The 26,468-nt window shown below is 53.2% G+C and overlaps 1 protein-coding gene across 1 annotated transcript in view; it reads right to left on the bottom strand.

The window, feature by feature from the left end:
- Positions 1–26,468, bottom strand: part of HMCN2 (hemicentin 2) — a 176,913-nt gene that overhangs the window by 116,289 nt on the left and 34,156 nt on the right. The window contains exons 5-15 of the mRNA XM_027556578.1: positions 24,991–25,162; positions 24,237–24,343; positions 22,998–23,118; positions 20,299–20,562; positions 17,054–17,198; positions 16,402–16,523; positions 14,185–14,457; positions 13,171–13,312; positions 12,609–12,736; positions 11,416–11,529; positions 8,666–8,815 (exon numbers count right to left, since the gene is read on the bottom strand). Of these exons, the coding sequence (XP_027412379.1) occupies positions 8,666–8,815; positions 11,416–11,529; positions 12,609–12,736; positions 13,171–13,312; positions 14,185–14,457; positions 16,402–16,523; positions 17,054–17,198; positions 20,299–20,562; positions 22,998–23,118; positions 24,237–24,343; positions 24,991–25,162 (1,738 nt within the window). The remainder of the gene's footprint in view (positions 1–8,665; positions 8,816–11,415; positions 11,530–12,608; positions 12,737–13,170; positions 13,313–14,184; positions 14,458–16,401; positions 16,524–17,053; positions 17,199–20,298; positions 20,563–22,997; positions 23,119–24,236; positions 24,344–24,990; positions 25,163–26,468) is intronic.

Here is a 26,468-nt window from a genome sequence, read left to right as displayed (position 1 = left end):
CAAATTTCCCTCTTGGCCTCGGGGAGCAGGGGAGTTCCAGGGAGATATAAACACAACTTGGAAAATCGCTGCAAGGAGGAAGACAGTCTTGGACCTGAGCTCAGACACCACCCGCGAGTCGCTTTCTCACTGGGGCCTGGCAGCTGCGGTGATTGAGAGTCCAAGCAAGTATCTGCTCCGGGTGCCTCAGATGGGGTCACTGGTCCTGCAAAGCCCTTGACCTGGGGATACAGCTTTCTTATTCCCCTCCCCCAACCCTGAGTAGGTAGCTCCAGGGCCAGGTACCCTCAGAGCCTGCCTCCTCGGCTCTACCCAGCGCACTGCAGGGCCCTCCTCCCGCAGGCCTCTCAGTCCCTGTTTTTCTCACGCTACCTCTTGACCCTCTTCTTCCATAGCCAAAGAGCCCCGCTTTTTCTCCCAAATGTGGGGTATTAAAAAGCACACCCTCCCTCCCACTCTCCTCCCAATCCTGAACTTCACCTCCCTCCCCAAGAAGGGACAGTTGACTTATAATAGTAAGTGACTATCACAGGGTTCTGGGCTTCCCTGATAGCTCTGCCTGCAGTGCAGGAGACCCTGGTTCGATTCCTGGGTTGGGAATATCCGCTGGAGACGGGATAGGCTGCCCACTCCAGTCTTCTTGGGCTTCCCTTTTGGCTCAGCTGGTAAAGAATCTGCCTGCAATACGGGAGACCTGGGTTTGATCCCTGGGTTGGGAAGATCCCCTGGAGAAAGGAAAGGCTACCCACTCCAATATTCTGGCCTGGAGAATGCCATGGGCTGTGTGGTCCATGGGGTCACAAACAGTGGGACATGACTGAGCGACTTTCACATCACATCAAAGGGTAGCACCTGAAATGCCTGCTCAGTGACGGGCATGATGGTGGTACTTTAGAGGCATGACTTCATTCGTGGTCTCAATAAACTCACGAAGTGGGTATTCTCGCAACCCCATTTTGTTGTTGTCATTTAGTCACTAAGTTGTGTCCAGCTCTTTGCAACCCCATGGACTGCAGCATGCCAGGCTTCCCTGTCCTTCACTATCTCCTGGAGTTTGCTCAGACTCATGTCCATTTAGTCAGGGATGCCATCCAACCATCTCCTCGTCTGTTGCCCCTTCTCCTCCTGCCCTCAGTCTTGATCTTCCCAGCATCAAGGTCTTTACCAATGAGGTGGCTCTTCACATCAGTGGCCAAAGTATTGGCACTTCAGCATCAGTCCTTCCAGTGAATATTCAGGGTTGATTTCCTTTAAGATTGACTGATTTGATGTCCTGGCTGTCCAAGGGGCTCCCAAGAGTCCTCCAGCACCACAATTTGAAAGCCCATTTTACAGATGGGGAAACTGAGGGTCAGAGGGATTAAGACACTTGCCTCAGGTGCAGTTCAAAGTCAATGGTAGGGCTGGGATCAGAGCCCAGATCCGGCTGCTGCTAAGATCCAGGCTCTCAGCTACTGCACCCCTGTGTCTCATTGGTACTCAGGGGCAACTTGGCACCTCTGTACTCTTCTCTCAGAGGTACAGTCAGCTAAATTCCAGAATCAGATCTGCCCCTAAAACTGCAACTCTGTCTCCTATGCAGCCTTCCGCCTGCTCATCACTGGAGCCTCCAAATAAGGTGGGACCCCAGAACCCTGCACACCAGACCAGGGGCCCTCCAGTCCCTTTACTGTGAAGATGGGAAACTGAGATGCAAAGCTGAGCCCACGTGGGGCCCACGCTGGTCCTGCAGCATCTGGAGGTGGGGCGGGCTGCCAGCCCCGTGCCCTTCCTAGGGTCCCATCCACGAGACTCAGCCACCTCTGCTTTCAGGCTCCAAGCCCCCTCCTCAGACTCTCAGGTGCCCCCCTGCAGGGACGGACCATGACCTAGTTCCGCAGCCCCCAGGTTTTCCCAGGAATGGCCCTGTTTGCCTCGACCTTGAGAGGTTTCCAGGGCAGGAGCTGTGAGTGCCCTGAGACAGCCAGACACACAGCAGCCGCCACGCTCTCTAAGCTCATCATCTGACAGCTGCAGTGTGTTTGCAAGGAGGCAGCTCTGTATGGAGAACCAGAAGCACTCAGGAAGAGAAAACTGCCCCATGAAGGGTGCCAGCCACCAGCCTGGGAGGGGGCAGGACAGGAGGCCCCCTGTCCTGTGCGGCCAAAGCTGAGACTTATCAACACTGATGAGCTATTCCCTCCACCCCCAGGGATTCTCCAAGGAAGTGACATTGACAGAGGTGATGACTTCTTCTTACTTGGCCCCCCGGGCAAGGGCCACCAGCCTAAAGGCCTGAAGCCTGGGCAGGGCCCCTCCCCACCCCCGCTTCACGGCCTCTGCCCTGGACACCTGTGAATGAGCCCCTTCACCACTCTGGACCTTGGATCCCCCTCCAGAAAGACATAACTGTATTCTCCCCAGTTCTAGTGCCTTAAAGTTCTAGGGTTCTTTATCATCATCTGGAGACCCTGCAACCCCCCAGTCTCCTCCACCATCCTCCCAGTTCCCATGGCCCAGAGCCCTGGGTCAGAGCTTGTGGGGATGTGCCAGCTTGGGAAACGGAGCTCTAATCAGTCTTGACTCAGCCTGGCCAGAAGGAGGGCGGGGGACCCAGGGCCAAAGACTCGGTCGATGGGCAGGGTGACCACGGGAGAGGCTGGCCTCAGGCCCTTCCCTGCTTATAGAGGGATTCCAGGGTCTCTTGGAAGGAGACAGGGCTGGGGATGGCTGCCACAGCCCCCACCTGGGAAGACCCCTTTCCCCACAGAAAGACCCTGTGGTGGAGCCTGGAGCCTCAGCTCCACTGGCCAGAAGTGCAGGATGACACTCTTCCCTAAAAAAAAAATCTTAAACTGTATTTTATGACTGTTTATAAAGACAAGCACAATCCAGGCTGGGTTCATTTTCATCTACTTATTACTCTTCATTTTTTTTTTCTCCTGATGGCAAAAGAAATGAAAATCAGAGCCCTGTCCAGCAGCCCTAAAAGGGTCATGGGCTCTGGGCCCTTGCCTGATGGAGAGGCAGCCCGGATGCTGGCCCCAGAGCCCAGCTGTGTTTCTCTCCTGCTCCCCTTGGCTGGCCGGAGGGGCTTTGCTTTCATAGACGCACACCCGCCGCCCCTGCTCACCCACCCAGCAACCAGAGGCTTCCAAGTCAGGGATGAGAAGCAGAGATGAAAATGAGCCGATGGAAAGAGGGCTGAGTGGGGACTTCCCTGGTGGTCTGGTGGTTATGAATCTGCCTCGCAATGCAGGGGCCACAGCTTCAGTCCCTGGTTGGGGAACTGAGATCCCACACGCCGTGGGCCAACAAACCCCAAGCACCACGACTACTGAGCCCACACGCCGCAACTAGAGAAGCCCGCACACCCTAGCGAAGATCCTGCGTGCCACGCCTGAGATCCGATGCGGCCAGATAAATAAGAGTTCTAAAAATAAAGAAAGAAGGCTGAGTGAACATCCATTTCAAGAGAAACCAGCAGGACGAAGGGAACTTGGGTCAGAGCAGTTTTAAAATAGTAGAAAGAGCACTGAGCTCTGGTGGGGACGGGGGCTGGGGGGACTGGGGGCACTGGGGATAGTCATGGAGCCTGGTCACCAGCCACGTGACAATCACTCCGTTTCACTCTGCCACACAAGGCCCTTGTCACCTGGCCCGGACCCCTGTACACTGAATATTTATTTCAATCAAGTCCTGAGTGAAGCACATTCTCATTAAATCTCTCAAGGGCCTTGTGAATAAGCCTCTGTCATCAGCAGCCCCATTTTACAGATGAGGAAGGCAAGGCCCAGGAAGGTAACAAGCAGCAGGCCCTGGACCTCGATCCGGGACTCCTGTCTGACAAATGCCAGGCCCAGAGGAGAGAGACCCTCGAAGGCTGGACCACAGTGCGGGCACTCCCTGGCAGGTCAGGGGAAGACTGCCCTCCTTTCTGTACCCTTTCTCTCCCCACAGCCACCGATACCTCCAGGAAGCCAGTTCCCAGCTGAACAGCAGGAAGTGGGCACAGTGCCCCCATTCTCAGCCCTGCAAGGCTCTGGCAGCCTAGCCAGGAAGGCCGCACCACAGCTGCCACCCAGATGGGCAGGAAATTCAATTTCCCACCACCGCTGCCAGGCCAGCTCTCCCCAGACACACAGGTGTTGGGCCACAGTCCACCCCGTCCCTGACCTCAAGGCCAGAGGCCACAGTGGCCCCGTGCCGCAGATGCCTGCCTCTGGGGTGCCCTCCACCTCGCCCCTCTGACATGGGGAAACGGCCTCCAGACCAACAGCTGCCAGGTGAAGGAACAGGATAAGGTAGGTGGGTCAGCCTGGGCCCCAAAGTAATAAGGCTTTGCTGAAAAGGGGTCAGACATGGAACAAAGGAGGAACGCTTGTCACAACGCCCAGGGCAGCCGTCCCTGGAGCGCCTTCTCTGCCTACCCAGAACCCACCGACTAACCACAGTGACAGTGACATCTGTCAGAGCCTTTCTTGTCCAAAGCGTTTCCTATCTCTCACTCACACAACAGCCACAGACATTTTGTAGGTGGGCAGCTCCAGGCTCAGAGTGGAGAAGCAATGTCCAAGCTCACCCTGCTGGGAGCATCAGGACCAAGTCCAGGGACTGAAAAACCCTGACCCTGGGTTCAGATTCTACCACTCCCCAGGTGTGTGATCCTGGACCAGTCACTCAACCTCTCTGTGCCTCGTTTCCCCCATCTATGAAAGGATAAAGTGGAACCCATTGCAAAGGGCTGTGATGAGGATGATAGGTTAGTACATGAAACGTGCTTAGAGCTGGCCCTGCTACAGGGCAGATTTCATGGAAGACTTATTATATTTTTATCATCAGGCCCTATGGCTTTCCACATCCACCCCACCCCACCCAAGAGCCCAGCCACACAGACAGGGAAAGTCTGAGCACATCATTCTCCTTAGAAACCTCTCACCACCTCCTCAGGACAAAGCCCAGACGCCACCGGGCTCCCTAGCCGAAGGCCGGGAGTGACCCACAGCTGGGCAGCTGGCCGCCTCGGCCTCACCCCTCCCCACCCTCAAGCCTCGCTCTCTGCCTGGCTTCTCTTGCCTGGGTGAGAGCTGCACATACTGTTCTCTTTGCCTGGAACACTGTCCCCGCAACTTGTCAATTCAGTTCAGTTCAGTCGCTCAGTTGTGTCCAACTCTTTGTGACCCCATGAACCACAGCATGCCAGGCCTCCTTGTCCATCACCAACTCCCGGAGTTTACCCAAATTCATGTCCATTGAGTTGGTAATGCCATCCAATCATCTTATCCTCTGTCGTTCCCTTCTCCGCCTGCCCTCAATCTTTCCCAGCATCAGGGTCTTTTCCAATGAGTCAGCTCTTCGCATCAAGTGGCCAAAGTACTGGAGTTTCAGCTTCAGCATCAGTCCTTCCAATGAACACCCAGGACTGATCTCCTTTAGGATGGACTGGTTGGATCTCCTTGCAGTCCAAAGGACTCTCAAGAGTCTTTCCCAACACCACAGTTCAAAAGCATCAATTCTTCAGCACTCAGTTTTCTTTATAGTCCAACTCTCACATCCATATGTGACCACTGGAAAAACCATAGCCTTGACTAGATGGACCTTTGTTGGCAAAGTAATGTCTCTACTTTTTAATATGCTGTCTAGGTTGGTCATAACTTTCCTTCCAAGAAGTAAGCATCTTAATTTCATGGCTGCAGTGACTATCTGCAGTGATTTTGGAGCCCCCCCAAAAATAAAGTCAGCCACTGTTTCCACTGTTTCCCCATCTATTTGCCATGAAGTGATGGGACCAGATGCCATGATCTTAGTTTTCTGAATATTCAGCTTTAAGCCAACTTTTTCACTCTCCTCTTTCACTTTCATCAAGAGGCTCTTTAGTTCCTCTTCACTTTCCGCCATAAGGGTGGTATCATCTACATATCTGAAGTTATTGATATTTCTCCCAGCAATCTTGATTCCAGCTTGTGTTTCTTCCAGCCCAGCGTTTCTCATGATGTACTCTGCATATAAGTTAAATAAGCAGGGTGACAATATACAGCCTTGACGTACTCCTTTTCCTATTTGGAACCAGTCTGTTGTTCCATGTCCAGTTCTAACTGTTGCTTCCTGACCTGCATACAGGTTTCTAAACAGGCAGGTCAGGTGGTCTGGCATTCCCATTTCTTTTAGAATTTTCCACCGTTCATTGTGATCCACACACTCAAAGGCTTTGGCATAGTCAATAAAGCAGAAATAGATGTTTTTATGGAACTCTCTTGCGTTTTTGATGATCCAGTGGATGTTGGCAATTTGTCTCTAGTTCCTCTGCCTTTTCTAAATCCAGCTTGAACATCTGAAAGTTCACGGATCACATATTGGTGAAGCCTGGCTTGGAGAATTTTGAGCATTACTTTACTAGTGTGTGAGATGAGTGCAATTGTGTGATAGTTTGAGCATTCTTTGGCATTGCCTTTCTTTGGGATTGGAATGAAAACCGACCTTTTCCAGTCCTGTGGCCACAGCTGAGTTTTCCAAATGTGCTGGCATATTGAGTGCAGCACTTTCACAGCATCATTGGATTTGAAATAGCTCAACTGGAATTCCATCACCTCCACTAGCTTTGTTCGTAGTGATGCATCCTAAGGCCCACTTGACTTCACATTCCAGGATGTCTGGCTCTAGGTGAGTGATCACACCATCGTGATTATCAGGGTGGTGAAGTTCTTTTTTGTACAGATCTTTTTTTGCAGCTTGTCACCTGACTGTTTCTGGGTTCAGCTTAGACATCATCTCCTCCAAGAAGCCTTCCAGTCCTCCAGTGCTGGCTCAGCCCCTCCTTGGGCATGGGCCCCGCGGATGCCACTCCAATCACTCAGTACACTGAGCATTCCAAGTGTCTGTTTACTGTCTCTCTTCTTGGCACCAAGGGCTGATGCGGTTGTATTCCCAACCCAGGGTCTGGGGCACAGGGCCTGGCCACCTGGTGACCCCGTCTTGGAGGATGGCAATGATGGAACAGATGAATGAACACTGAAGGCACCCCCAAGCGTGGGAGGATCCCCAAGCCTGATGGCACCGTCTTCCCCAAGGCCGGACCCTCCTGATCAAACGTCCCTAGGGAGCCCCCTGGCCATCCCACCCGGCCCATTCAAGCCCATTCCCCATCTCTGCACTTCCCCCGAACTCTCAGCACTTGTCTTTCCCGTCATGGCCACAGCCGACCCTCAGAGCCCCATCTGCTCTGGCTCGGCACGCCAAGGAGTTGTGCCCACAACTTCCGAGCAATTCCCAGTGCCCGGGATCCAGGCCTGGAACCAAGACCTCATGGCAATCACAGCCAAGGCCATGTTCCAGCCGCAGAAGAATCCAGACTCCTCATCTGTAAAAGGGGAATAATCACTTCTCCATTTATTAAACACCCATGACGGGCCAAACCCAGTGCTAAACGTTGTGTGTCTGATTTTACTGAACCTCACAGCCACTCAACAAAGGAGGCAGTGTGGTCAGCTCCGCTTTGTTGTCACGTAGTCGCCAAGTCGTATCTGACTCTTTTGTGACTGCAGGGACTATGGCCCACAAGGCTCCTCTGTGCACGGGATTTCCCAGGCAAGAATACTGGAGTGGGTTATCATTTCCTTCTCCAGGCGATCTTCCCGACCCAGGGATCAAACCCACTTCTCCTGTATTGCCAACAGATTCTTTACGGACGAGCCACCAGGGAAGCCCTCGGCTCCATTTTACAGATGGGGAAACTGAGGGTCAGTGACTTGACCAAAGCGTATAGATGGTCAGTGATGGAGACAAAACTGGAACTCAGGTCTCAGGGATGACAATGCCCAAGCTGGAGCCAAGCTATTTCCATGGTGGGCAATGTCCCCTGCCTCCTGGGACTCTCACACTTGAGGGGTCTCTCCCACCTACCAATACCAGGGTTGGTCCACGTGACCTATAGGATATACGATGGTATGTCACTTCCAAGACTGTGACTGGCTATAAAGACTTACTTCCCTGGTGGCTCAGAGACTTCCCTGGTGGCTCAAATGGTAAAGCGTCTGCCTACAATGTGGGAGACCCAGGTTCAATCCCTGGGGTCGGGAAGATCCCCTGGAGAAGGGAATGACAACCCACTCCAGTACCCTTGCTTGGAAAATCCCATGGACAGAGGAGCCTGATAGGCTATAGTCCATGGGGTCGCAAAGAGTCAGACACGACTGAGCAACCAAACTAAACTTTTCCATCTTGGATTCTCTCTCTCTATCCCTCTCAACTCACTTTCTCTAGGAAAACCCATGTCACGAGAAACCTTCCAGGGAAGACCATAAGGGTAAGGAACAGAGGCTTCCTGACAAAAGCCTCATACATGAACTTAAGGTGGATCCTCCAGTCCCAGTCAAGCCTTCAGGTGACCACATCCCCGACCAACATAATAAGTGCCTTCCCGTGAGAGACCCTGAGTCAGAACCAGAATCCTAACCCTCCAGGACTGTGCATCGATAGATGCTCACTGTTTTAAGCCAGAGTCTCAGGGCGATTTGTTACGCAGCAAGTGGGAGCACATACACCATCTCCCTTTAAAATCCCTGTCCCTCGTGCTCTGGATCCAAATGATGCAAACTCCCCGCTGGCAGGCTACAGGGTAGCATTCTCTCCTCCCTGCCCAGAAGTAGGGCAGGTGGCAGGGCACAGGTGGGGACAGGTGTACACTCACGTCCAACCTCCAGCCGGATTTCTGCAGAGGCGTCGCCCAACTCATTGACAGCTCGGCAGGTATAGACGCCAGCATCCCTCTCACGAACCACCGGGATCCGCAGCATCCCAGAAATGGAGTCCTCAGGGGCCAGAATCATCTCAAGATCCCCTGGACCAAAGATGAGAAAACATCAGGCAGGTACCCAGTGGTTGCCACAGGAGGCCCGGGGATCAGGCTACCTTCCTGACCCTGGGTTCCTGCAACTCCACAAGGCTGGGACCTCAGAGGGGTGTGGGTGAGGTAAAGACCCCCCCACCCTGCAATCAGGACCCCTATTGTTTAATGGGTGCAGATTTTCAGTTTTGCTAAATGAAAAGAGTCCTGGAGATGGGTGGCGGTGATGGTTGTACAGCAATGTGAATATACCTAAAAACGGTTAAGATAGTAATGGATATGTTATGCATGATTTACCACAATTTAAAAAATTTTCTTTTAAGTCAGCACCCCTGAGTCCAGTTCCCTGAGTCCCTCTGTTGGCAAAGAGTGAGTCTCAGCTTGCCCCCTTGCATGTGACAGGTTCATTACCCAAGAACGCCTCGCTTGGGTCTCCCTCCTGGGTCCCTGCCCTCTGCTCAGGGGCAGACTGAGGCTTGGGTCAGCTCTGGGAGAAGCCCCCCACCATCCCCCCTGCAGTTCTGCCTCTCTGATGCTTCATTCTCATTTCTCTTACTGTTCCCTGACTCCCACCCCTCCAGGCTCCTAAGGCCTGAGGGATCACCCTGATTTTGAACCTTTTTTACAACTTAATTTTTTGTTTTTAAAATCGTGGTAAATATACATAACACAAGATTTTACCGTTTTAAGCACTGAGTGCCCAATCCAGCGGGATCAGGTACATCCCCATGATCCATCCACAAAACTTTTTCATCTTCTCAAATGGAAGCCCTACTTATTAAACACTAATTCTCCACTTCCCCCTCCCCAAGCCCCTGGCATCCATCTTTCTCCTCTCTGTCTCTAAATTTGCACATACTAGGCATTTCCTATAAGAGATCCCACTCAATCAAGTGGAATCATATAATATTTGTCCTTCTGTGTCTGGCTTATTTCACTTAGCATCATGTTTTCAAGGTTCATCTATGTTGTATCAAAATTGCATTCCTTTTTTCTAAATTAAGGAAATTTTTTATCTTTTCTTTTAAGTTTTTACTACTTAATTACTCCATATTACAGCAAATATCTCTGAAAATGTCACAGATAAAAGATTTTTTTCTTCATTTGGCCAGTTAGAAGTAGGGGGAAATTTCTACACAATAGCTGCTATGGGCCTGATTTTTTTTTCCCAATTTTTTTTCTTTGTCATGAGAGTCAAATTAAAAAATTTAATTGTGGTAAAAAATAAAGTCATAAAATTTATTATCTTAATCATTTTCAAGCACACAGTTCAATGGTAACTGCATTCACACTGTCGTATAACTTGACTGTCATGCCTTCTTAAGGCTGAGTAACATTCCAAGGGGTGGTGTGTGTGCTGTACTCAGTCATGTCCGACTCTTTGCGACCCCATGGACTGTAGCCCGCCAGTCTCCTCTGTCCGTGGGATTTTCCAGGCAAGAATACTGCACTGGGTGGCCATTGCCTTATCCAGAGAGGATTTTGCTGACCCAGGGATCGAACCGGCATCTCTGGCGTCTCCTGCATTGGCAGGCAGATTCTTGACCATTAGTGCCACCTGGGAAGCCATTCCGCTGGGAGATCCCCCTTTAAAAAGGTGGCTCCTGGGCTGGGCTGGTAGAGCTCCCAGCCACGATAGGCAGTGACCACGCCCTGAGGAAGGAGTCCTGAGGCCTCTGCCACCACTAGCTGGTGACCACGGACAAAATGCTCAAACTCTGAGCTAACACTGCCTGTCAGTGTCAAGGTGAGGCTCTGCTGAGATCACAGGCAGGTGCTGCCAAGGCTGGAGTGCGTCTGGGTGGAAGGGGGCTGTGCTTGAGAAGGAGCCCAGGGTTCTGCCCTGGAAAGTCCAAAGCAGGACCCCTGGAACCCAGGTCCACTGATGTGGGAGCAAGAGCAGCTCCTGTCGATCAAACTCCAGCTCGGGGTCCAATACACAGAAAACCCTCTACACTCACTAACTCAGAAAAGCCTCACAACAGAACGCTCAGCACGATTGCCAGCTCTCTGATAATCACAGCATCTTCATCACCACCATTAAGGACACTGAGCCCAGGCCGTGGGCCAGGCTTGTTCTAAACAATTTGCACATATGGACTCATTTAATCCTCACACAACCAACCTCAGAGACTGTGGTCCAGTGGCCAGGACCTCGAGCTCCCAGTGCAGAGGGCTCGGGTTCGATCCGTGGTCAGGGAGCTGGATCCCACCTGCCACAACTAAAGAGCCTATGTGTAGCAACTAAGACCCAAGGCAGCCAAATAAACAAGAGAAATGTTAGGGAAAAAACAAGCTGTCTTTGATTTCCCAGCTAAGGAAGCAGGCTCACAGATGTCAAGCCACTTGTCCGAGGCCACTCACTGGGCCAGAATTCAAACCTGGGTCTATTCTAAATCCTGCTCCTGATCACAGAGCCAATCTGCATCAGTTATATATGGTTACAGGGCTAGGGGTGACGGGCGCTGCTTGAAACAGCCCATTCTCCCCAGACACCCCATTCCAAGTGCCCTCATGACTGTCCTGGAAAGCTGATCCTTCAGGCCCCCCCGCAGGCCCCTTCTGCAGGCCTTCTCCCCACCCAATGCATGTACCTCGATACCAGATGACCCGGGGCGGGGGCACCCCGGTCGCCTCGCACTCCAGCACCGCCTCCTCCCCTTTGGCAGCCAGCACCACGCCGTTCACAGCCGACACGGATGGTGGGTCTGTGTGGGGAGCAGATGGGGAATTGGGGACCAACCCATAGACTCCCTAGAGCAACAGCGCCAGTTTCCCCAGCTGGGGGAGGGGCGGAGGGGCCAGGGTGGGGCCGAGCACCTGCCTCCTCCCCACCCCCCACCAACCGGGACAGTCACCCCCAGAAAGACTCAGCCTTGGCCAGTTTCTAAAAAGCCAGTTACTCCCGGGACTAAACTCCCTTCTTGTCCTCTTTTTTTTTTTTTTTTACTTTTTATTTTGAAGTAATTTCACAAAGGAAAGTTGCAAGAATAATACAAAGGTTTTTCATGTACCTTTCACTCATATCATCAGATGTTAACATTTTTGCCATATTCATTTCCTTTTATCATGATGGAATTCTCTCTGTATTCTTTTTTTTTTTCCTAAATGGCTGAGAATAAGTTCCAAATATGATATCCCTTTACCTCTAAATACTTTAATGTATATTTCCTTTTTCTTATATATAATTTTTAAAAATAATTTTTATTGAAGTATAGTTGATTTACAGCATTATGGTAGTTTCTGCTTGCGGCAAAGTGAGTCAGATATATATACACTTTTTTTTATTGTCCTCTTTGAACCTGGTGTAAAAGGTGAAATCTTACAAGGTTCTAAAATGCACCACAGGGGCTGGCTGCCACTCCCTGGCCCCTGACTCCAGCCAGCCTCCTGCTGCTTGCAGCCCCTTGGGGACCCCAAGGGCCATACCTACCTCGAGGCTTTGGCCCCACCCTGTCTCTCTCCCTGAAACGCTGTTCCCACTCCCGTCTGGGGCAAGGGTTTGATCCTGTGTGTACGTGTCCTTTTCTGCCCAGCCACACGTCGCTCCATCACACCACCCTGCTCTGTGCTCATCCCACACCTTCACCATCTGAAAGTACCTTATTCATCTGCTTGCATTTTGCTTCCCCATTAGAATATAACCTCTACCTGGACGGGGACCCTGTATCCCAGTGTCTGCCACACAGTAGATACTCTTAAGTATCTGTGGACGAGAGGGAGAAAGGGAGGTGGCGGGGAGGCAGGACTGGGGACCCTCTTCTGCAGATGCCCTTGACCCACGTACCTGTATAGTAGAGGGTGACCGTCTCTTCATCTCTGCCAATCTCATTAGCAGCCTGGCAGCTGTAACTCCCAGCATCCTCTGGGGCCACCCCCTGAATGATCAGGGTTCCCTGGGCATCCACGCGGACTCTGGAGTCGTGCCACAAAACGTGTTCAACAGGAAGGGGCCAGTTAGGTTGGGTCACATGGGGTTGCCCAAGTCATTATTAAAAGCAGATTAATTAACAACATCACCAGTGACAGCATTTTACACTGACTGCTTGATCTGTGCCAGGCTGTGGGTTCATCACTTTTTATGTTCCTTTTTCATTCATTGGGCTCAGAAAGGTAAGGTGAACTGCCCAGGGGCACACAGCCTGAATGGCAGAGGCAGAATGCAAGCACAGGTCTGCCGGATTCTGTGGCTGGAACACCTGACTCCAGACCCACATGAGGCATCGCTGTTTCCCAAATGATCTTGCTCCTGAGTCTCAAATCATCAGGAAGAAGGCAGGGCAAATGCCACGCCCCCATTTGCTACAATTAAGAAGACTGAGGCCCAGAGAGGCCCCTGAGGCCCTCACCTGCTGTCCTCCTGCAGGGCGCGACCCTCGCGGCTCCAGGAGATGTGGGGTGCAGGGTATCCAGAGGCCGAGCAGCGGACCCTCACCTCCATGCCCTGGGAAAAGCGCTGTGACCTGGTGTGGATGCTGACCTGCGGGGCCTCTGGAGTTCAAGGAGTAGATAGGTGGGGAGGAGCTTGTCAGAGCAGCCATGTTGTCCCAGGTACCCAGCCCTGGGCCCCCTGCTCCTCCCTGAGGCCACAGACAGCAGAGACACAGGAAGGAAGGGCCCCGAAGGACCTGCATCCTTGGGAGCAGCTTCTCAGGGAACCGGGGTTGACCAGGCAGCCCCCAGGCACATCCCCAGGCCACATGGAGACCTGAATTCCCAATAGCCCCTGGTGGGAGCCTTGAGCTCCTTGAATTTCTTCTCTGAGCTGAACCCCTCCTATACCAGCAGCCTCGATATAGCCTCAGAATCTTTCTCAACACACTCTAAGCGGCCAATCCAGAGTCACTGGCGCGAGTGAAATTTGTTCCAACACACTCACTTTTACACTTGGGGGAGATAGTTCCCTAGAGAAGCAGGATCCGTCTAAATCCTGTGAACCTAAATCCCAGGTGAGTACCTGATCCAGGCACTAACCCTCTGGACATGTTTCCTCTCACTGCCTTCTCCACCTCCAGCTGGTTGGGTGCTACCCAAACCCTGCTGAGCACGTCTGATCTCTGGGCTTCCAGAAGTTTCCAGTGTCCCATCTCTGTCCTGCATATCGAGAGGGCTGGACAATGGATGTGCTCAATGGCCCGGAAAGAGGACAGGACACAGTGAAATTGGTTTGGCCGACTAGATATGAGGATGAACTTCCCAACAGTGCTGAACCACTACACTTAGGCTGGGAGGCTACAGAATCCTCTTACTCTGGAGGTTGAGAAAACTCTGGAAGGGCTGATGCTGCCTGCCAGAGCTGATGTCTGAGCAGAGGGATGGACGGATGGGCTTCTGGAGAAACGCCAGGTAGTGAGCAGCCTCACCTCGCACCAGGAGCCAGACAGATGCCCTCGTGACTCCATTGGAGTTGCTGGCCATGCACTGGTACCGCCCGCCGTCACTGGGGGTGGTGTTCCTGACCTCCAGGGATAAGTCGGCCAGCTGGGTGACTCTGCCCGTCGAGGCCGAGAGGACTCGCCAGTCCCGGACCCAGGTCAGGTTGTAGGGGGCCTCACTCAGGACCAGGCAGGACAGGATGGCGGTCTCTCCGGGGGACACGGTCACATTGGGGACAGGGACCAGCTGGGGTGGGGGGCCTGCAGGAACAGGAGCACAGGAGGCACTGAGGTGTTGGCATGGGGAGGGAGTCATCCTGCAGACCCTGGTGGCATCCAGACCCCAGAGTCCACTGTCTCCCCCAGCAGAGCAGCTCACCAGCATCTGCTCACCATGCCCGGACGATGCCACTGCACGGCCATCTCACACCCGCCCGGGGGCTGTGTGTGTGTGTGCATGCATGCGCACCTGATTTCCATACAACAGCAAACAGCAAAATTTAGCAAGAGTTAGCCCATTCTTCGGGGCTTTCCCAGTGGCTCAGTGGTAAAGAATCCGCCTGCCAACGCAGAAGACGCGGGTTCAATCCCTGGGTCGGGAAGATCCCCTAGAGAAGGAAATGGCAACCCATTCCAGTATTCTTGCCCGGAAAATCCCATGGACAGAGGAGCCTGGCAGGCTCCAATCCATGGGGTTTCAGAGTCAGACACGATGTAATGACTAAAATAAACAAACAACCCATACTTCATACCCTTTGAGGCAATAATTCCACGAGCGTCCATGCTCAGTCACTAAATTATGTCCGGCTTTTTTGTGACCTCATGGACTGTAGCCCGCCAGGCTCCTCTGTCCATGGGATTTCCCAGGCAAGAATACTGGAGTAGGTTGCCATTTTCTTCTCCAAGGGATCTTCCCGACCCATAGATTGAACCAGTTTATCCTGCATTGGCAGACAGATTCTTTACCGCTGAGCCACCTGGGAAGCCCCAATAATTCCGCACTGGTGGATAAAGTCTTGGAAATCACCCTCAACTGGAAAAGAGTAACAAGTACAGAGCTATTCTCTGTATAAACAGCAGCCAAATATGGACTAAGTAAGCCCACTGCCCCCAAAGAAGAAAGAGCTTAGAAACCCACACTCTCAATAAGAAAAAACCATTAAGAAGTGACGGCTCAGAGACCACCTGATCAGGGACGGTCTGCAGGACCTATAGGAAAAAAGCTGGATCCACATGCCAATGACCATGATATCCAATAGGGAAATTTGACTCCAGACACCAAATCAGGTTGTTGTAAGTATGTAGGATATTATCCTGTTTTTCTTAAAATGCACACATGGATAAAGATCCAAAAAGAAGTAAAGCAAAATGCTGTCAAAGTCATCTCTGGAGTGGAGGGGTCACAGGTCAGTTCCATCTTTTCTGTTGGCTTATATTTTCCAGTCTTCTTACAGGGAGCATGAGTGATTTTGAGTGGGTTTAGGAATGCAGAGTGACTGATTCCTCTATGTTCATCGGGCCCCTTTTCTTCAAGGCAGCTTTGTTGCTGTTTAGTTGCTAAGTCGTGTCTGACTCTTTTGCGACCCCATGGACTGTAGCCCACCAGGCTCCTCTGTCCATGGGATTTTTCCAGGCAAGAATACTGGAGTGGGTTGACATTTCCTCCTCCAGGGGTTCTTCCCAACCCAGGGATTGAACCTATGTCTCCTGCATTGGCAGGTGGATTTTTTACCACTGAGCCACTGGGAAAGCCCATCAAGGCAGCTTAGGTTCATTATTTTTAAAATAAAGCTAATTTCATTGTAAGAGGATCTGTGGCTTTTCCAACCTTCCTGAGTTCAATGTTGCCACGGTGGCAGGACCTGGAGGCATTAAGGGTTGGGGACAAGGTGGATGGTGGCCCTTGTAAGGGCCTGGGGGCTGATCAAGAAGTCAAGGGTGGGATTAAGGCTGGGGACTGGGAGGCAGAGCCTGAGCAGGGGTTCTCAACCTTCCTGCAACCGCAGGCCATTCATGGGGCAGACAGTCCAAACCGGAGGCCAGCACGCAGATGCAGTGTGGGCGTCGGGCTCCGGATGACGGACGGTGCCCCTAGCACCGTCACTCACGGACGGTGAGTGACGGCTGGCACACTCACCCACAGATGGGGAGAGCCTGGGAGGGAATCCTACAGGGGAGAGTCAGGACGGGCCCAAGGGGACAGACCTGTGACGACGATCTGAGTCTTTGCTCGTCCGGTCCCCGCCCGGCTGACTGCCGTGCACTCATACGTGCCTTCTTCGGCCTTGGAGGCCCGTGGAATCTCCCAGCTGCTGTTCCCTGACTCCCTGCAAACACAGGACAGCTGGAGACACACAACTGCACTGCCCCCACCAGGGTCCCCCGGCCTCATCCAGGCTTCCGGATGGGGGCTTGGCCCCCTGAATCTTGCCCAGAAAGAGGCCCCCAAACCTCTCAGAGACTGGTAAGAAGAGACAGGCAGCTAAGGACATGCAAATCCCAACGATATCCTGTGTGACTCTGAAAAAGGCCCTTCCCCTCTCTGAGCCCCGGGCTTCCAACCATAGGAGGGAAGGTCTCAGAGGGTCCTTCCTGCGCTGACCAGCACAGAACCAGGCCTTCGCGGGTTGAGTTTTCAGAATCTGAGGAAGGCCTATGGCTCCTCCAAGGAGTGATGGCCCAGCAGTGGTGAGAGCCTCAGGGACCCGCTCTCCCCCAACCCTGGCCAAGCTGGGAGGTGCCCAGCAGGATGACCAAGGTCTCAGGTGTGCCACCCACCACCCCTTAGGTCCCTCCAGGGCATCAGGCCCCCAGGAGCCCTGGGACTGGGGACAGTGGGCAGCCCTGAGCCACTCACCGAAAGTGCCTCTCCTCACCCAGCCTGGCTCCGTCCCGCCGCAGCTGTAGCCGGAAGGGGAGGGCGCTGTGCACAGAGCAGGAGACCTGCAGGGGCTGGTGTAGGTAGCCATGGATCCTGGGGGGCATGCTGACCAGGGGGGCACCTGTGGGCAAGGACCAGCACTCAGGATTCTTCCCTGCCCTCCCCCCATCAGCCTGCCCTCGACACACCTAGCAACAAGAGACCCACAAGGATATCCCACAAGGATATCCCACAAGGATAACTCAGGGGCCAGAAGTCAGGGCTTCAGTCTCTGACTTCACCATCCAGTGGCCACCGAGAACAGGGGGCATCACCTCCCTAAGCCTCAGTAAAATGGGTTAATGGCATTAGTGACCTCATCGAGTTGTGGTGAGCTGCTGGTGAGAGGTGGTGAGTGGGAAGCCCTTGGCACACGCATGTGGCAGGGCCAGCTCCTTCCATGAAGCCTCGTGGGGGTTTTATGGCTTGTGCCTCTAATGTGTCAATTGTGTGGGAGACAGAGAAGTCAAACCAGCCCTCAAATCTGATGAAATGCTCCCCAGATAGGACTCTCCAGGGGCCTGGGGAGGGCTGTGCATCTCTCGCCTCTCCTGCAAGGTCAGTTTTACTCACAATCAGTGGGCGGGAAGCCTTAAAAAAAAAAAAACAAAAAACAGCCTAGTTGGAGCATGGCTGTGAATACAGAGTTCACACGCATTTTCGAGATAAAATAAGAGATTTCCATGTAATCTCGCAGCTTCGGATGAGCCTCTGGGGACCCCCATCAGAGACGCCACCGCCTCCTCCCGCCTGACCCTGGCCTTGGGGCGGCACACGGTCTTTCCTTGGCTCTTGGAGTCACTTCAGGGGAAACGTCTGAGAACAGACCCGCAGTGTCAGTCTCGGGCCGTCTGTGCCTCGCTGGGTGATCGCAGGCTTGTGGGGAACCCTTGCGCTGCCCTCTCCCTCATCCACCCCAGAGATGCTCCGAGGGTGAGACAATGGGCCAGACCTCCTCCGAGCACAGCGCTGGGGGTGGGAGGGCGGTGGTGACATCATGTTACGGGCTCCCTGCCACGTCCCAGGGGAGAGGGGTGTCGGACCATCCAGCCACGTCCTCAGCTGTGCGCGCGGCAGCCACAGCTCACCCCCACACACTGGAAGCCTCTGGCTCCCTCTTCCTTGAGCTGAAAGAAGCCCAGGGACTCCTGGGCCCCACCACCCCACATGTCTCCAAACCCAGTGTCTTGCTCCCAAACTCCCAGCCTTCCAGACCTGGGAGGGGGGGGGGGGCCAGCAAACCAACCCTCCCCTCTGCCAAACCACACCCTTCCCGTACTCCACCCCTATCCTTTAATCTAGAGCTGACATGGAGACCAAAAGCCAGAACTTAACTCCCCAGCTCTGGGAGCCATCTGAGAAAAGAGAGAGAGATAGAGGCTGCTTTAGTCCCCCTGCTGAGATTCCTGCCTGAAAATGCCTCCTGAAACCTGCAAAGGCCAAGGCAGGAGGAGCCCCGGGGACCACAGCCAGGGAGTGGAGGCCAGGAGACTGAAGGAAGGGGTCCCAAGCCCCTAGCCCTGTGATGCCCTGCCCCATTCAGGTCTTCAAAGTCCCCCACCTCACCACGGGCATCTCAGCACCCTCTCTGCATCCCTAAGTGAAGTGGCCAGGGGAGTCTGAAACCCCAAGCACCATTGATGTGGGGTGTCAGTGTCATCCACCTCTGAGCTCCTCCTGGGTCACTACCAGCAGAGCAGGAAGCGGGCAGGAGGAGGGAAGCAAGCCCAGTAAGGAGGCTGGTACCCAGTGAACTCAGACCCCACTCCCCAGGACCAGAGGCAGATCTGGAAAGCCAAAGATGCCGCCCTGCCCTCTGGGAGCCTCCAGCCTGGATGCTGAGACCTCTGGGACACATGGGAAACCCGCAAAAGCCACACACGTGGGAAACAGCACCACACAACCAAAAGCGGGAAACAGCACAACACAACCAAAGGCGGGGGCACAAGGTGACGTGCGCCTACAGTGACATCACAGTACCAGCAGCCACGTGGAGGGGCATGGTTCATGGTTCCTACATAGTGGGTATAACCTCTGAGCATCTGAGAGCCGTCCTGCTATGTACATTAGCTTATGCAGCCCTCCGAGCAACCCTGTGAAGTCAGTGGTCTGTTTCCCGGCAATAAAATGGAGACATATCTCAGAACTGGGTGTAAGAACACAGGGAGGTCAGCTCAGTGCTCTGTGATGACCTGGGGGTGGGGGTGGGGTGGGGTGGGAAGGAGGCTCTAGAGGGAGGGGATACACGCATACATATAGCTGATTCCTGTTGTTGGACAGCAGAAACTAACACTGCATTGTGGAGCAATTAAACTTCAATTTTAAAAAATGAAAAAAAAAGATGTTAATACAGGAGAAGGTAAATGAAGAAATTTATTACTATTATGGTAACCTTGGGCTTCTCTGATGGCTCAGACAGTCAAGAATCTGCCTGCAATGCAGGAGACCAAGGTTGAATCCCTGGGCTGGAAAGAACCCCTGGAGAAGGGAATGGGAACCCACTCTGGTATTCTTGACTGGAGAATTCCATGGACAGAGGAGCCTGGTGGGCTACAGTCCATGGGGTCCCAAAGAGTTGGATACAACTGAGTGACTAACACTTCACACTTTACTTCTTCAAGATCATTTCAAAATAAAAGGTTTGAAAAGATAGATTTTTCAAGGAGTATGCAAGAGATTATAAAAAGAAACCCTTTAGACCAGGAGGGGGAATAAAAAGGAACTGATATAAGCATTTAATGAACAAATGCATGGCAAGTGCTTGGCCCAGGATTGTCCCATGAGACGTGCTCAGAATGGTGATTAGGTTAGTGTTACCATCATTATGATAATGATAGTAACTATGATTATGCAAGGGCATACTTATATTCACTAACCTGCCCACTGTTGTGTCTACAGTTTCTAGAACCATGACTGATACAAAATGAATGTTGAATGCACAGGTGGATGGATGGATGGATAGATGCATGGATGGATTTATGGATGCATAGATGACTTTGCAGTAAACCCTAGAGCTGAAAACTGCATCTGAAGCATCTCAGTATTCAGCATAATGTATTGCAGAGCCTGCAGTTTAATGAATAAACATTTCCTAATCTAATTGAATCAGGAAAGCCTTTCAGGGAGAAATGAGCCTCCAAGGGAGCCAGGGAGCTGGGGGGCGGTAGGAGTCAATTACTCACCTGGAATCACCCCACGGTAGGAAACTCCGGAGACACGGAGGAGAGGGTTTCCTTCATGGTCCTTGCCCTTCACCTTGAGGTAGAAACGCTCCTGGGGGCTGTGGAAGGGCGGCCCACCCCACAGCTGGTGGGTTGATCCGTTGGAGAGGGGCTGCGTGGGCAGAGTCAGGAGGGACCGCCCTGAGCTGTGTGAGAGCTCCACTGAGTCCAGGAGGCCCGGTACCCGCAGGCCCGTGGAGTTGATCACCAGGGAGATGGGCACGCCTACAGAGGAAAGGGCAGGGAAGGAGGTGCTGGCATCTGTGCTGGGCTCCACGAGGCTCCCCAAGCAGGGGCCCCACCCCAGAGCCATGGTTAGGGACCCAGCCTCTTGGTCCACCTTCACCCATTCCCTCACCTTCTCTTCTCTGGGCCAAGGAATGCTGGGTGGGGTGAGGAGAGAAGGGGGGTTGCTACTGTCCGTGGTCCTGAAACACCACTCTCCTCCAACCCATGGCTTCCCATGATTGTGTCACCTCTGCTGTGCAGACTGGGCGCTCACGGAGCAGAACTGAGAAAGGGCGCCCTCCTACCCCCCATTGACTCTGGTGTTGGCTGTCAGCTGACAGGCTCTGGGACAGGCCGAGGTGAGATGCAGACCCCAGTTTGGGAATGCTGACTCCTGGTGGGCTTTCCTGTGGTTTCCCTTCCCATCTCATTGGAAATGTACTTTCCACACTATCTCAGGAAAGCCAGAACTGGACTTGGGTTTCACAGTCTTTTAAGTTGATTTGGAAACTGTTAGGTCTCTCCCTTTTCAGATAGCTATTCTTTTTTTTTTTTTTTTCTCTCTCTCTCTCTCTGATCATAAACTGGGAACCAGAAGATGTGGTAGACGTGATCCATGAAATGCCTTCCATCTTTTGGGAAAAAAAAATCAAACAGTCTAGAAAGGGCATGTATAAATCTAGAAGTCCAGATTTCTTTGAAAAATCAAGTGTGTCAGTGCTGGGCTTCCTTCCCATGTTGCAACAACCAGCCAAAGGCATGTAGCAGCTGCTCCCATGGCCCAGGCCCCCACTGTTCAGTTCGCTGCAGCCTCCCCCACTCCCTGGTGCCCTGGGGTCAAGTGCCAATCATTATTTATCATTTGCGATTGCCCTGCTGTTTTTCTCACTTTAAAAAAATGTCTTGGATGGAGCCACATCTTTATCAAAAGCAGAAACCAAAGAAGGTCACATATGGCCTCCGTCACCCTCTCCACTGGGGACTGTCCCTGAGGACCACTCTGCTTTCAAACTCTCCCCCACCACCCCCATAGCACTTCACTTAGGATTTCTCATCTTTCTTGGCTTTAGAATAGGAGTTAAGTTTCTCTGCCTCCCTCCCACCTCCCTGCTATTGGCAAAGACAAACACAGAATGAATAAGCAACCCACTTTTCATTTTGAAGATATCACTGCGGGTCCTGGCAGGGAAACCCATAAGGGCTGACAAGAACGAAAAACTGAGGGCATACAGACTCAAAAGAAAGCTCTAAGGACCCAGCATGCACCATTTTGGGGGCACTATTCAGTGGTCCAGAGTTATCTTGACCTTGCCTTGTTCTTATTCAGTCCCTGGGTCCCACTCTTTAAGACCCCATGGACTGCAGTATGCCAGGCTTCCCTGTCCTTCACTGTCTCCCAGAGTTTGCTCAAACTCGTGTCTGTTGAGTCAGTGATGCCATCCACCCATCTCATCTTCTGTCACCCCCTCCTCCTCTTGCTCTCAATCTTTCCCAGCACCAGAGTCTTTTCCAATGAGTTGGTTCTTCACATTAGGTGGGCAAAGTATTGGAGCTTCAGCATCAGTCCTTCCAATGAATATTCAGGGTTGATTTCCTTTAGGATTGACTGGTTTGGCCTCCTTGTATCCAAGGGACTCTCAAGAGTCTTCTCCAGCATCACAATTTGAGAAAATAAATTCTTTGGTGATCAGCCCTTTTTATGGCCCAACTCGCACTTCCATACATGACTACTGAGAAAACCATATTTTTGACTATATGGACCTTTGTCAGCAAAGTTATGTCTCTGCTTTTTAACATGCTGTGGCCTAGTCCCTCCCATCTCTTTGTTCAGCTGATCCCAGTAAAACCCTCCAAATGGCCCCATGGCAAGAGACCATATTTCTGAGCCCTGATACTAGGAAAGATTGAAGGCAGGAGGAGAAGGCGGCGACAGAGGATGAGATGATTGGATGGCATCACTGACTCAATGGACATGAGTTTGAGAAAACTCCAGGACATAATGGGGGACAGGGAAGCCTGATGTGCTGTAGTTCATGGGGTTGCAAAGAGTTGGACACGACTTAGCCCCTGCACAACAACAGCCTGATGTTCACTGGAAGAAGTGGGGCTCTAGACAGACAAATCTTGACAAAGAGAAAGGGAAAGGAGGGTTAGGGGAACAGCCTGAGCTTGTGGAGGCCTTGAAGGACAGGAAGGAAGTTCTAAAAGTAAACGGTCCCAGGGTCACCCTGGCTGGAACCCAAAGAGAAGGTGCTAGCCCTGGGTACAGTTCACTGTGATGTGAGAGAGAGGCTGGACCAACTCCTGCAAGCCTGCTCCATAGTCACAGGCTTATGGCTGCCCCCTGGAACTGCACCCTCCAACTTCCTAAAGGTAAGCCCCACCCCTGCAGAAGGTGGCCTTGTGTCGCCCCAGGGCCCAGAGCATCGTACCTTGTAGGGGCCACTCGATAGTGTGGTTGAGGTCCAGGGAGGGCTGAGTGGAGAAGCCAGCTCGGAAGTCAATGTTGCTGATGCCCGTGATCCTGACCGAATGGCGGCCGCTGCTGTAGATCTAGCCCAGGCCCAGGCTCACATCACCAGGGTGTCTGACCCCAGCCCCCCAGCTCCAGGTGGCAGGTGGCCGACCTGACCCGGCCTGGAGTCAGCAACTGGAATTCTCCCGCCTTTGCAGACTTGTGGGTAACTCACCCACTCCCTGGGGACCCAGCACGATGCTCCCCCCATGGAAGAGGAAGAGTCCAGCTATGGCACTGCCTGAGCTGGACTCTCTAAGCAGCCCTGTCGTTCCCGCTCCCCACCCCCAACACCCACAGGTCCCCCAACCCCTGCCTTGCCTTCCCTATTGGCATGAGAGCTCTCGGCCCAAAGATGCTCCAAACCTGAAGAACAGCAGTGCCCGCGGTGCCCAGCACTGTGCCTGGCACCCAGTTGCTGTTGGTTTAGTCGCTCAGTCGTGTTTGACTTTTTGCAACCCCATGGACTGTAGCCCACTGGGCTCCTCTGTCCATAGCATTTCCCAGACAAGAATAGTGGAGTGGGTTGCCATTTCCTTCTCCAGGGGATCTTCCCCACCCAGGGGCTGAACCTGCATCTTCCAAGTCTCCTGCTTGGCAGGCAGGTTCCTAACCACTGAGCAACCAGGGAAGCCCAGCACCCAGTAGGGGCTCCATAACTGTTTGCTGATCAGCTAAAGCCATGTGCTTCAGAGACAGCAACCTGCCCCATCCCAGGGTGCTTGGCCAGGAGCCCTGCACCCAGTCCCAGGCCCCCAGTCCCCGGCAGGTTAGAACAGACTCTGCTCCCCTGCCAGTCCTGTGCCTCTGAGCCCAAGGTCACCCTAGCTTCTTCTGTGCACTCTTCAAAGGACAGGGTCCTGAACCGCGAGCCAACCCTGTCGCCCACCTCTGGACACCCGAGTGGTTTCTCCAAGTCCTTCTTTGAAGTTCCCTCACTAACCCCAAACCACTCCACTTCTGTCACTGGCACAAAGCACAATACTCCTCCTCTGATCTTGCCCCCCTGCTTCTACTGATATGCCCACATCACTGCCCACGCTCCAACCCACAGCTTCCCAGGGCTCCAGGCTTCCGAGCGCCCAGGCAAGAGGAAGACGATGTCTCAGCTTGGTGAAGCTGGTCTCCCCAACCCCAGGAAGCCAAGGCCTCCTACCTTGATGGACCACAGCCCGGAATGCTCAGGTTTAAAGGCCACGACCTTGGCAGAGTCAGGGATGCTGAGGAGCACATTGAGGCCGTCATCCCTCTGCAGGATCCTCCCTGTGGAAGCCCCAAGACCTGCTCAGCCCCCGACCCTTTTCTGGGTTGACAGAGCCCCCCTCCCCATCCCCAGGAACCCACAGCCCTCCAACCCCAGCCTCGGGCTTCCTAGAGGAACTGACAATAGGCCTTTGGGGGTACCCAGGCCTCTCCTTCCTTGAGCTCTCCATCTTCATCCCTCCCCAGGTGCTGGCTGTACCCCTGGCCTCTGGACCAGAGTACTCAGGACATCCTTGGAGCACCGTGGCACCAGGCAGTTGGGTCCAAATCATATGGAGCCTGGATGACCCTGACAAATTACCCCACCTCCCAGAGCCCCCCCACCACTTCCCATCTCTACACTGTGCCACTAATTCTTGCCCCACCAACTCTCCAGGCCACTGAAGAGAGAACCTGGGGAAGATGCCACGTGAATCTGGCAGCCCCAGGGACGGTCATCATTTTAATTCCTCTCCCTGGGCTGCTAATGGCCCCGCTGCATCCTCACCCACTGTAGACACCCTCTCTGCCTTCCACTCAGCATCTCCCTTACCCTCGGTGCTCCTGGAGTTTTATGTCCAAAATCTCCTGGCCTCCTCTCTGTCCCATCCTGGACTTTTATTTCAGTCTCAGGCCCAAGGAGGAGGCCAGCCCCGGGGTGCACGTACCCAGAGGGTCTCGGACTTCGATCTCGGGCCCTGGGCCACTCAGGGAGATGGTGACCTCCTTCAGGCTGGGGTCAAAGGGGATCTTCCACGTGTGCTCGCCGCCCTCCTCGTGGTCCGTGGACAGCAGGTGCACCTTGGAGGCCTGGAGGGCTGACTCCACCCACTTCAGCACCTGGGGGGCAGGAATGAGGGGCTGATGCCAGCAGGTGCCCATGATGCCTTGCTTGCGTCTGGCACACCGGAGGTGGGTCCCAGCAGGCTGCCAGCTGTGGGCAGCGTCTGGTCCCCTGGTGAGTTTTAGGCAGCATGCAGGCTTTCGAGGTCACTTGAGGCCGTCACAGTCCCCCCTGCCCTACACTGGACCTGATTCACACACCACTTCCCTCTTGGCCTGTGACACCTGAATGAAGGCATCCAGAGGACTCAGCTCAGATGGAAGGAGCAGAGGGCACCCCTCTGCTGGGATGAGGCCCCTCCTTCGTCACATGGCCAATTTCTATGACATCCATCACTTCCTCCAGGAAGCCCTCCTGGTGCTTCCTACACACTGATGCACCCTGGAAGTCCGGGATCTCCCCCAGGGCAACGTGGTTCACCATTCCTGCCCAAGGGCCCTCAGCCCACAACCCCTACCAGGCACCATGCTCTCTAAGTAGGACCATGTCTTTAAGCGGACAGTCTACTCCTGACCCTTATCACAACACTGAGAAATCTAATATCCTTGGTTGTACAATTGCTTATTCTTACGTTTGGGGAATTCCCTGGCAGTCCAGTGGTTAGGACTCCATGGTTTGACAGCTGAGGTCTGGGATTCCATCCCTGGTCAGGGAACTAAGATCCCACAATCCCTGTGTGTGGCACGGCCCAAAAAATTAAATTAAAATAAAAAACAATAAAAATCTTATGTTTTGGACAAGTCCCATTGAAATATCAGGAGACATATAACTCTCCAGAACATCATACTCGTTAGGCACACATTTAGAGTATGATTTCAGGAGGTTCTCAAGTCCCCTCAAAGACCATCGCCCTGCGTGCATGGACCCAGGTTAACAGTCCTGGACCCAGTCTAAGATGGTCTCTGCCTGCCTGCTAAGTCGTTTCAGTTGTGTCGCACTCTTTGTGACCCTGTGGACTGAATCCCTCCAGGCTCCTCTGTCCATGGGATTCCCCAGGCAAGACTACTGGAGTGGGTTGCCACGTCCTCCTCCAGGGGATCTTCCTGACCCAGGGATCTGACCTGCGTCTCTTATGTCTCTTGCCTCTGCAGGTGGGTTCTTTACCACTAGTACCACCTGGAAGCCCAAGATGGTCTCTACTAAGCACAAAATTATCTTGTTTCTCCAAGACTTACCACAGTCTCTAAGTCCCTGTGTTCTCTGGTTCACCCGTTCAACCTGACCCAAGATCATGATGCTCCTGACGCCCCCATGCTTGCTGGGCTGAACCCCCATCCCATGCCCCACTGGGCAGCTCCCCCC

Source organism: Bos indicus x Bos taurus, chromosome 11, assembly GCF_003369695.1.
Source record: "Bos indicus x Bos taurus breed Angus x Brahman F1 hybrid chromosome 11, Bos_hybrid_MaternalHap_v2.0, whole genome shotgun sequence".
NCBI lineage: Eukaryota > Metazoa > Chordata > Mammalia > Artiodactyla > Bovidae > Bos > Bos indicus x Bos taurus.
This window is presented reverse-complemented; position numbering and strand designations above follow the sequence as displayed.